General features: G+C 39.3%; 1 protein-coding gene across 4 annotated transcripts in view; it reads left to right on the forward strand.

Annotated features, from left to right (window-relative positions):
- The window catches only part of LPIN2 (lipin 2), an 88,702-nt gene that overhangs the window by 61,618 nt on the left and 15,065 nt on the right, over positions 1-12,019 (forward strand). For all 4 annotated transcript variants that reach the window (XM_063699436.1, XM_004059129.5, XM_063699435.1 and 1 more), the window contains 5 exons: positions 852-1,153; positions 3,339-3,446; positions 4,443-4,566; positions 6,006-6,351; positions 9,586-9,685. In XM_063699436.1, coding sequence (XP_063555506.1) covers positions 852-1,153; positions 3,339-3,446; positions 4,443-4,566; positions 6,006-6,351; positions 9,586-9,685 — 980 coding nt within the window. The remainder of the gene's footprint in view (positions 1-851; positions 1,154-3,338; positions 3,447-4,442; positions 4,567-6,005; positions 6,352-9,585; positions 9,686-12,019) is intronic.

Raw genomic sequence — 12,019 nt, forward strand, 5'->3', positions numbered from 1 at the left:
GATCCGCCTGCCTCTGCCTCCCAGAGTGCTGGGATTGCAGGCGTGAGCCACCACATTCTGCCTGATGTTAATTTTTATCTCTATTATGTACCTTCCATTTCCTCTGATGATACAAAAAGGAATGAAACAGATGGCTAAGACATGAATTTACTGAACACCAGACTTGATCGTTTATTTAGTATTAGGAGTTCGACTGCTTCTAAATATTGGGCCTTATTTTCTTCTTTTGAATTCCTGCAGGAAGGAATATTTCTTATTTTTAAACATAAATGCTTTATGGTTTAAAAATTTACTAATGTCATTTGTTACACGGTATTGTCTCTAATTGCCTTTCTCCAATTAATTTGGCAAAACATAAGCATTGGCCGCTCTGTATCACTGCATCCTCGCGTCACTCACCTGTCCTGCTGCCCTTTGTCTGATGCAGTGTCCTTAATCTCTGCCTTCTGCTTTTTCCTGTTCTGAATGTTCTGTGTGAGTTCTTGAGAGAGTCCTTTGTAACACCTCCTGAGATTTTTGTTGCTGCTTTGATCTTTGCTTTGTGAAGAATTTAATGGGCTTAGCTTTAATTATGGCTTTGGGGTGTTCCATGCTGAGTTGGCACGTCAGTTCCTTCAGATGGACTCAGTTACATGTACCCAAGTGGGCTGGTACTTAGCTGCCTCACAGGGGAAAGACCTCGTCAGAGTATAGTAGGCAGTGCCTTAGTTCAGTGGGACTTTCTTGCCTTTAGGGAATATGTTTTTTTTTTTTTTTTTACCGTGGTGAAAATTTATATATTCAAAATATTACTGCTTTAATTCACCGTCGAGTTTGTCGTGGATAACTTTTCTTTCTCCATTCTCCTCAAGGAAAAGCTTCCTGCTTACCTTGCCACCTCACCAATTCCTACTGAAGATCAGTTCTTTAAAGATATTGACACCCCTTTGGTGAAATCGGGTGGAGATGAAACACCATCTCAGAGTTCAGACATCTCACACGTCTTGGAAACAGAGACAATTTTTACTCCAAGTTCTGTGAAAAAGAAAAAACGAAGGAGAAAGAAATACAAACAGGACAGTAAGAAGGAAGAGCAGGCTGCATCTTCTGCTGCAGAAGACACATGTGATGTAGGCGTGAGCTCCGATGATGACAAGGGGGCCCAGGCAGCACGGTAGGACTCTCAGCCTGGGAAGGGTCTTGTGCGGGTACCTAGAGTTCATGTGAAGCCAGGAGCTGCCAGTTTTTTTATGGATACACAGTGTGAGATTTGGGCTTGTTTTCCCCCTTTACAGTTTATTGTGGAATCAAGCAGCAAAGGCAGTTTCTTTGTTCCTTTCAACTATTCTATAAATATGCTACTGAAATGTCATTTGTAGCAGACTGGTTGTGTTTCTTTTCATAAAGAAGTTTCCAGGAGCCAAATAAGTTCTAAGTCAAAAGATCTGAATTAGCGATTTGCCCCTCGGTGAGCAGATACAGTTGGACACCATGTCATCTCTGGGATTTCCCTACCCAGTGGCCTTAGGCTTGGGATGTTTTTCCTGAGGAGTTGAGTTTTGTTTTATTGGAATTGAAAAGGAATGATTTTTATTTTTTTACGTGAGCAGTCTTGATCACTGCTTATTTACCTGCTCTGTAGAAGAGCTCATTATATGCCATTTTTCATGTCAGCACCGCTTGGGGTTGAAAGGTAGCAGTTGGGAGTAGAACACGTTTTCTTATTCAAGATTCCGTTTTCTTCCACCTGTTGCACTCAGTGGCCACCTTGGCACTAGGACCGTGGTGGGGATTCTCTTTATTGGTGACGACTGGACAAGAAGCTGCTGCCCACGAGTGGCCCTGCATTTCCAGACTCTTTATTTGTGGCGGGAGCTGCTGGTCCACTTGTGTGTTTTCACCCCATCTGTCGAAAAGAGGTCACACCCTACTTCCTGGAAAACAGTGATGTTCAAGTGTTTTTCATCCTAGAATAGAGGGAAATAATTTCTTTCACTAGCTGTGGAAACCAAATATATATCAAGAGTAAACTCTACCTCAATCTAGTATGTGTTTTATTTGCCAATCTTTTGTTTTAAATGGTCAAACCAGGAAAAAAATATGCTTTGTTTGTTTTATTTTTTAATTGAGACAGGTTCTCCCTATGTTGCCCAGGCTGGAGTGCAGTGGTGCAATCATAGCTCACTGTAACATTGAACTCCCGAACTCAAGCAGTCCTCCCACCTCAGCCTCCCAAGTAGCTAGGACTGTATGTGCTTACCCCTACACCCAGCTAGTTTTTAAAAATTTTCTGTAGAGATGAGGTTTTGCTATGTTGCCCAGGCTGGTCTCAAATTCCTGGCCTCAAGCAACTCTCCCGCCTCAGCCTCCCAAAGTGCTAAGATTACAGGCATGAACCACTGAGCCCAGCAAAAAATGTTAATTAATGTAGTATTAGTATATTATAATTATACTGCATTAATGAATAACATAGTATAATCCTTTTTTGTAAAAACAATTCATTTTCTAAAATTTTGAAATCTAGATTTTAAATCTTAGAATTAAACATCTATATTTGATAGTAATTTTTTACAATTCGATATTATAAGTAACATAGCCATTTTTAATACATGAAATTTTTTTCTACTATTTTTTTATTGCTCACTAGCTGTCATGTCTGTGGTGTTCTGTCTTACTCCTCCCACGCTGAATATGTAACACTTTGATTTCAGTTCTGATAGAATGCAGAATTTCTCCAATAGAACTAAACAACAAAAGATGGAAAGCAATAGTGGAAAAGTATGTTAAGCTCTACAAACCAGAGTACACTATATTCACAAAACTTTAAAATCCTGAATGAATCAATAAATTCAGGTAATTTTTTTTGTTAGTGTCAAAATACTAGCTGAGAAGAGTTTCATCATAAATGTTCTGAACTCTACTTTTAAATATCATTGATTCCCAAAGAAATTTAAGCTGATAAAAAGTACCAGAATTTCTTAAAAAGAGACTCTTCCTGTCCTTTTCCTTCCTTCATTCAGTCTTTTAAAAAGGTTATTTGTCCTTCTCTTCACTAGGAGAATAAAGTATGAGAATTTTTACTTTTCTACTGCTTGACTTCAGGAATATTAAAAACATTATTAAAAGGCCGGGCACGGTAGCCCATGCCTGTAATCCCAGCACTTTGGGAGGCCAAGGCGGGAGGATCACCTGAGGTCAGGAGTTGGAGACCAGCCTGGCCAACATGGTGAAACTCCATCTCTACTGAAAATACAGAAATTAGCTGGGTGTGGTGTTTGTAGTATCAGTAGGTTTGGGGGATCTTTTAAAGCTGACAAGAATGTCATCGTTCCTGCCTTTCTTTGGTTTCTCCTTCACAGAGGATCTTCAAATGCTTCCTTGAAAGAAGAAGAATGTAAAGAGCCTTTGCTCTTCCATTCTGGGGATCATTACCCCTTATCTGATGGAGATTGGTCCCCTTTAGAGACGTAAGTATCTTTGAAATTTCTTGGTTTCTTGAAAGAGGAAGGAGATGTATTAATTAGCTTTTCTGTTAATCTGTAGTAATGATATTTCCCATTTCTCTCACACAGCCAAGGAACTGAATGCTTACTTTTAACATAAATATGAATCTTTTCTCTCAATAATTATTTTGTTTCTAAATTTGATCTGACTTACTCTAACAGTGTTGGCCAGTTGTAGATCTGTATAATCAGCATGGAATTTAGCCATCTACAGTTATTTTTTTTCTTTTTCTTTTTAGTAGAGACAAGGTCTCGCTCTGTTTTCCCAGCCTGGAGTGCAGTGGCACACTTATAGCTCACTGCAGCCTTAAACCCCTGGGCTCGAGTGATCCTCCCGCCTCAGCCTCCTGAGTGACTGGGACTACAGGCACACACCACTGTGCTCAGCTAAGTTTTAAATTTTTTGTAGAGACAGAGTTTCGCTATTTTGCCCAGGCTATTCTTGAACTCCTGGCCTCAGGTGATCCTCTCGCCTTGGCCTCCCAAAGCACTGGGATTACAGACATGAGACATTGTGCCCACTCATCTGCAATTCTTAAAAATTCTCATCTTTTAGTGTCAACTGTTGGCTGTAAATGAATAATATAGTGAAAAAAAGTATAGTCATAACTGTTTATTCTGCAATCAAATCCTCAGGTGTTATCTTAATTTGCCTGCTTTTCCTTTCCTACAAAATTATCTTCTTTCTCATTGATTTCTTGTGAAAAGCAAATGAGATTATGAATCTACAGTGTTTACAAAGGACCTGGTAAGTCCTCTTAAATACTAGTTGGTGTCATTTTTATTATTATTATTAAAGAACTCAAGTGGAAGAAATAATTGATGCTCCCTTCCATAGAGTTTTTATATATGCAGGATAAAGTCAAGATATTCAAATTTGTTTCTTTTAATCTGTCAGGCTCAGCAAGACTGAAGGTTTCCCGACTTTCAAGTCATCATGTGTCTTTGTTCTCTTTGCAGCACCTATCCCCAGACAGCGTGTCCTAAGAGTGATTCAGAGCTGGAGGTGAAACCTGCTGAGAGCCTGCTCAGATCAGAGTCTCACATGGAGTGGACGTGGGGCGGATTCCCAGAGTCCACCAAGGTACTAGGGTTTACTTGCCTGTGGAAAGTGTCTGATTAAACAAGTGACGAATCCCTCTGCCCATAAGTAAAGGAGGCAATTTCTGACTGAGCTCTCATGAATGTAAATGATAGTGCCCTCATGTCATAAAAGTAAATTCAAAATTAACATTTTTTGTAACATTTGGACTATATATTTGCAACCAAAGGACTTTAGTAGTATTTTGTGTATATTTCTATTTACTGAATAATAATGATTGTTAATTATTATAAGGACATTTAAAAAGGCATCTTAAACTGAAATTTTCACACTGAATTTTTATTTTTTATTTTTTGGAGACAGAGTTCTTGCTCTGTCACCCATGCTGGAGAGCAGTGGTGCAGCCACAACTCACTGCAGCCTTAACCTCCTGGGCTCAGGTAATTCTCCTACACCAGACTTTCAAGTAGCTGAGACTGCAGGTGTGTGCTACCACACCCAGTTAATTTTTTAGTTTTTATTTTTTGTAGAGACAAGGTCTCGCTATATCAGCTTGGCCTGATCGCAAACTCCTGGGCTTAACAGATCCTCCTGCCTTGGCCTCCCAGAGTGCTGGGATTACAGGCGTGAGCCGCCACCCCCAGCCAACACTGAAATTTTAAACAAGAAATTGTTAAACCTTTTTTTCCAGCTCATAATGAAAGAAGAAAGAACTGGGAAGATAAATTTCTTGAGAGAGAAAATGTTTAGATCTTCTGTTGAATTTAGGTTTTTTAAATATACATTTTGCATATATTTGTGATCGAATTTAGACTTGCCACTTTTACACTGTTTTAACAGAGCCTTGATGTGGTCCAAGGAGGGTGAAATTTTCATTTAGTTTTCTCCCCCAAAATGAATATTTTCTACTTCTTAGTAACTGAAAATTGTCAGTTTCCTCAGTCTTCTCCAGTATAACTTCACAGTAGAACATTTAACGTACACCTTTTTTTTTTGAGATAAAGTCTTGCTCTGTCACCTAGGCTGGAATGCAGTGGTGCCATCTCGGCTCACTGCAACCTCCATCTCCTGGGTTCAAGAAATTATCTTGCCTCAGCCTCCCGAGTAGCTGAGATTACAGGCGCCTGCCACCATGCCCGGCTAATTTTTGTATTTTTAGTAGAGACAGGGTTTCATCCTGTTGGCCAGGCTAATCTCGAACTCCTGACCTCAAGTGATCTGCCCACCTTGGCCTCCCAAAGTGCTGGGATTATAGGCGTGAGCCACTGTGCCCGGCCAGAACATTTATAAGTATCATGATATTGAACAAAAGGCAATTCTTAGTTTTTCTCACTTTATTATGGAATTTTTACATGTACAAACTAAGATATTTAATGAATGTGTTAAGTTAAAAATAGAATGAACACATTGCCAGCTTAGGAAATAGATTATAACAAATACTCTGAAAGTAGTTTAATTTTTAAACAATTTAACTTTTTTAGGTCAGCAAAAGAGAACGATCTGACCATCATCCTAGGACAGCTACAATTACACCATCAGAAAATACTCATTTTCGGGTAATTCCCAGTGAGGACAACCTCATAAGTGAAGTTGAGAAGGATGCTTCCATGGAAGACACTGTCTGTACCATAGTGAAGCCCAAACCCAGAGCCCTGGGTACACAGATGAGCGACCCAACGTCTGTGGCAGAGCTTCTCGAACCTCCTCTTGAGAGTACTCAGATTTCATCTATGTTAGAGGCAGACCACCTTCCCAACCCAGCCTTAGCGGAGGCGCCCTCAGAATCCAAACCGGCAGCTAAAGTAGACTCGCCGTCAAAGAAGAAAGGTAATCGTTTGTTTAATTTGGCTCCAGGTACTCTCAAATTAGATGGTAAATTATTTCAGTGTTCCACATAACGTGTGATGGCTGCCTCTGTATTTGTATTCACCAGTCGAAACCCATTGCACTTTTTTTTTTTTAGCTGGAGTTTCGCTCTTGTTACCCAGGCTGGAGTGCAATTGCGTGATCTCCGCTAACTGCAACTTCCGCCTCCCAGGTTCAAGCAATTCTCCTGCCTCAGCCTTCTGAGTAGCTGGGGTTATAGGCACACACCACCATCCCTGGCTGATTTTTTGTATTTTTAATAGAGATGGCATTTCACCATGTTGTCCAGGCTGGTCTCAAACTCCTGACCTCAGGTGATCTGCCTGCCTCGGCCTCCCAAAGTGCTGGGATTACAGGTGTGAGCCACCGTGCCCAGGCCCGTCACTCACTTTCTTACAATTGCTTTCCATGGCGTCCCCCTGGAAAGTCCAGTTGGAGCAGGGCCTGACTTGCACACTGCTGTCTCCTGACTGTTGCTACTCAGTGGGTTCTTGAGAAGCATTTACTGAGAAAACAAATAATGAGTTGTAATCAATTGATGAGTAAAATTAACCACTTTATTGGTAAGGTATGTCAGTAAAGTGAAGTAGAATCTTAAAAAATTAGAATAGAGAAAAAATGTTTTCACTTGAAACATCTTAGCTGAGGCTAAATTAGGTAGGTTTTTTAGCAGTAATATCAGACAAAAATCAATGCATACTAATTATGATTACGAGTATGTGCTTTCTTTTGCTGATTATTTCCCTCTAAAATAGGTAGAAGGCTAGGTGCAGTGGCTCACACCTGTAATCCCAGTACTTTGGAAGCTGAGGTGGACGGATCACTTGAGCTCAGGATTTCGAGATCAGCCTGGGCAACATAGTGAAACCCTGTCTCTATCAAACATAAAAAACTGAGCCTGGCATGGTGGCGTTCATCTGTGGTCCCAGCTACTTGGGAGGCTGAGGTGGGAAGATCGCTTGAGCCCTGGGGCAGAGGTTGCAATGAGCCAAGATCAAGCCACTCCATTCCAGCCTGGGTGATAGAGTGAGACCCTGTCTCAAAAATAATAAGAAAAAATAAAAATTACCTTAAAAAGTTATTCTAATCACCTGAGCCCAGGGAGGTCACGACTGCAGTGAGCTGTGATTGCACCACTGCACTCTAACCCATGTGACAGAGTGAGACCCTGTCTCAAAATAAGTAGAGAAAACATCCAACTCTTGGTTCAACAGTTCTTCCTCACTTTTGGAACACAAGTTTAATAAATCAGAACATCCTTACTATTTGAAAATAAAAAGCCAACCATCGATACTTGGCACAGTGGGTCAGAACATACATATTCTGAACTCTGGCCTTGGATCCTATTTTTAGGAAAGTGTGAAATCTTCTCTAAAATTACCCAACATCATATATAGCCAATTACCTATTTCACTTAAAAAAAAAAATTCTAGCACCAAAGATTAGGTAACTATAAACCAACTTAATATATATTAGGTATGGACCTTCAAGTTCACTCAGAAATAATTTATCTAAAATGAAGGAATGTGACTGTCGAAGGTGTTGGTGGTCAGATAAAACCATCTAGCTAATGGTGGCTTAACTTGGCACCTGCTCTTCCACCAAAGGCCTGTAGCCACTTGTTATGCTCTAAGAAATGTTAAGGGGGGAAATCCAGTTCCTTTAGGATGAATGCTTTGTTTTTGGAACTAATGACTCCTGTTCTTAGCACACAGTGCAGGATCTGACTAGAGACAGGAACCCTGAGTGGTTTTTACTATTCTTTTGGCCTCATTCTTTTTCCCCTCTACTTTTTATTATACATTTTTGCCCTCCCTCTCTCCTCAACCCCTCTCTCCCTACATCTCTCCATTCATCCACATACAGTGTTTTATTAATAAAACATTTGAAAACAAATTGCAGGCATGACATTTCACTCTTAGATATGCCAGGATATACCTTCTAAGAATGTGAACATTCTCTGCATAGCCCCAGTACTATTGTCATCTTGAAGAATTCATGTTTACATTTCCCTAATTGTACCAAGAATATTTTTTTAGCTGGCTTGTTTCCCAAGCCAAAATTGCATCAGGGTTCACATGTTGCATTTGATTTTTATGTTTCTTTTAATCTTTTTTATTTTAGAACTCTCTCTCATACACCCATACACACCCTCATACCCTCTCTACACCTGTGATAGTAACCTTTTAAAGAGCCCAGCCAGTGTCTTCTAGGCTCTCTCATGTTCTGGATTTGTCTAATTGTTTTTTTGAAGGTGACATTCGTATATTTTCTTAACTGGGAGTTAGCTCTAGAAGTTACTGTCCACTAGAAATGGAATATGAATCACATGTGTAATTTTGAATCATCTCATTGCCACTTTTAAGAAAGTAAAATAAGGTGAAATTAAGTTTAGTGATATATTTCATCTAAGCCAATAAATCCAAAATATAATTTTAATATGTAATCAATATAAAATTATTAAGGAAGTATCTTAGTGTGTTTTACGCATTTTTAACATATTTTGTGTACCTCACTTTAGCAACAGTTTAAATGCTCAGTAGCCACTTGTGGCTGGTGGTCACTAGAGTGGACAGTACAGGTCTAGAGGCTTAGAGTTATTGTTTGAATTGAAGATTACTTTATTGCATATATTGGGTACTCATATTGTATCTCATGATGACCACTAATAGTAATGCTGAACGTGATTATTGTTTAAGATGTTATCTGCCACATCTATCCATTGTGAAGTATTTTTTGTCCTTTTGTAGTTAGAAGGTAATGCAGGGTGGATACTTGGGCACCATGTGAATATCCTGTGCCCAGACAACCTTCCCTTCATGGTTTTAGAGTAATGCCCTCGTTCCCAATGCAGGTGGTTGCCTTAAGTTTGGTCATGCTTGTTGTTAGACCTATAAATACAAAAAAGACTTCATCATTAAAATATAAATTATTTAGGGGCTAGTATTACTCAGTTAACAGCAAATGAGAGAATGAGTAAAATCAAAGTATATGTATGGAGCACAGAACTTCTCTTCTATTGGCATGGATGGCTGGGAACCAACCTAAGTAAAAAGGCTGGTTGACACCTTTAAAATTAAAACCCTATTCAAATCCTGCTTGTCAGTCTTACTGTTTGCAAACGTGCGTGTGTTTTGCAGAGCTGTAAATGAAGAATAACTAAATTCTTACGTCTGATTTTTTTTTTTTAAACAGGTGTTCACAAAAGAAGCCAACACCAGGGACCTGATGATATTTACCTTGATGACTTAAAGGGTCTAGAACCTGAAGTTGCAGCTCTTTATTTCCCTAAAAGGTAGAGTGGTCCTTATTTATTGAAGGACAGCTCTGAAATAGTCTAGTTATTTCTAGAGTAAAACATTTCATCTCAGGAAAAAGGAACAAGATGATGGTGTCCTTTAGCTAAATCTGATGATGGCTTCAGGTTTTGGAAAATTTAGAAATGGTGCATGTCTTATTTCAATATAGTGACTTGAAATTAATAATTACTTATGAAGACATTTTCAATACAATGAGGAGAGAGATACTAGTTAAACCTACATAAGGGTATATGACTTCTGATTAGCATTTCCTGTAGTGGTTAATACAAACTCAACATGCTTGGGAAAATTTTTTAGCATTTATTTTATTATGTGTTTTAAAAGAAACAATCTTTATTTGAAAATGTTTTCCAAAGAATGCATTCACTTCTTTGGAGTCTGAGATCCTGAGCCTTTTCTGAACCGAGTCTGGGTCTGGTGAGGCACTGCCCCCGCGGCCCGTGTTCCCCACATCCCCTGTAGCTCCACAGCTGCCACCCAGCCTCCCTCACTGTCCCGCACCATTTTCCCTTTGAATTACTTCAAATATGGGCCTCAAATATGATACACTTGGACTGCCTTCCCAAGTTCATTTCTCCTCTTAGGGGAATTCTGTTAAACTGCTACTCTGGTTACAAAAAAACAACTTTTCTCCACAGAAAGTATGACTTGAATATACTGAGCCATAGGCACACATAATTAAACACTTGTAAATGAATTACTGAAAAGTATATTTTGTTTTTTATTTGGAATAGAAAGATGGGATTGATATAAAGCTATTTAAATTTTTTACAGGTATTTTGGGAAAGTTCTTAAAACTCCTTTCTAGCTCTGTCCTAAATTTATCTCAACATATCTACTTCATTTGAAGTAATAGTTGGATTTTTTTAAGGTGAAAAAACCGAAACGGCTTTATTTTAACAATAGGAAAGTTCAAATATAAGCTGTCATAGAATTACCACTTTTTTCCCCACATTTCCCAGGCCTTAATCATTTATTTATATTGGTATTCCTTCGGTATATGTCTTAGTTTCTCTTTTAAAAAATGAGGAGAGTAACTAAGGTGATGATACCTTACTCCACTCTACTGTAATTTAACTGTTCACAGTCACTGTCCATGCACTAAGTAAGCTTCTTACCTCATTAACTATTTCTTGAAACATTTCATAAATATTTAAAGATAGTGAGTGAGACTCTTGTAATCCATGTAAGCATTAGTCATGTCATGATCCTTAGCATCTTCATTACCAAATTTACAGTATTTGTAATTATCACTAAACTTTAATATAAATCACACACTTTTGTATTTGGTGGCATCCTGAGTCAGATGGCATCCCCATGTGTGTAGATGTTGTTACTGGTTGGGGTAACACTAGCTGCTGTAGAGGTGGAACTCCTGATCTTGTTGGCCTACCACGATGGAATTTTGTTTCTTGCCCCTGTGAGAATGCTCTGTGTTGGTGTTTAGGGGGAGGCCTTGCCCACAGGGATTCAGGAACACAGGCTCCTTTCACCTTGAGGCTCTCCCATCCCCATAGGGTCTCAGAGTCCAGAGTTTACTGGCAGCAGAGAAAGGAATGAGCATCGCATAGGAGAGGGCCCCTGGGGAGGGGCACCATGTATGCCTTCCGTCCATATTCACGGCTCAGTCATGTGCTCACGTGGCCACACCTGACTGCAAGGGGGCCTCGCCGTGTGCCCCGGAGAAAGAGGAGACAGGTGTGGTGAACACAGAAGGGTTGGCCTTGCCCCTCACTCCCAGTATAACAACAGTTCTGCTGACTTTCTGTTTCCAGTGAGAACATTCTGTCAGTCCAGTTAATCTCATTTTTGTGGGTATGAGTGTGCATTGCTATTAAGAGGAAAAAATATCCAAAAACCTGAATTTTTTTGTTGATTCAAATGGGAAACAGGTTTTGAAACTGTTACCTAGTTAAAACATATCTGTAGTCTGCTGCCACCTACTGCTCAAAGATGAGATTTGTTTGAAAGAGCCAGTAAACCTCTGGGTCACTGTTTTTTTAATTCACATAAAAAATACTGGCTTTTTGAATAAAATAAGTGAATTTGAAAATTCTCAATATCTCAAATGTGACATTAAATACCTATTCAAAGGGTATAGAGTAGTAAGCATTGGTGACTGTGAGACTTAAGGTGCTGTGCCATTCATGATTATTCTTTCTCAGATTTACACTTCATTGCATAAGGTTTCCCTTGATCACCTTCTGAAACCTGGCTTCTGTGCCTTATCTTGAAAAATGGAAATATTCAGTAACCTCATCTTTAGCTCCTGGAATAACAGTTACATCCAGTTTATTTCTGAATACATT

The sequence above is a fragment of the Gorilla gorilla genome, chromosome 17 (genome assembly GCF_029281585.2).
Source record: "Gorilla gorilla gorilla isolate KB3781 chromosome 17, NHGRI_mGorGor1-v2.1_pri, whole genome shotgun sequence".
NCBI lineage: Eukaryota > Metazoa > Chordata > Mammalia > Primates > Hominidae > Gorilla > Gorilla gorilla.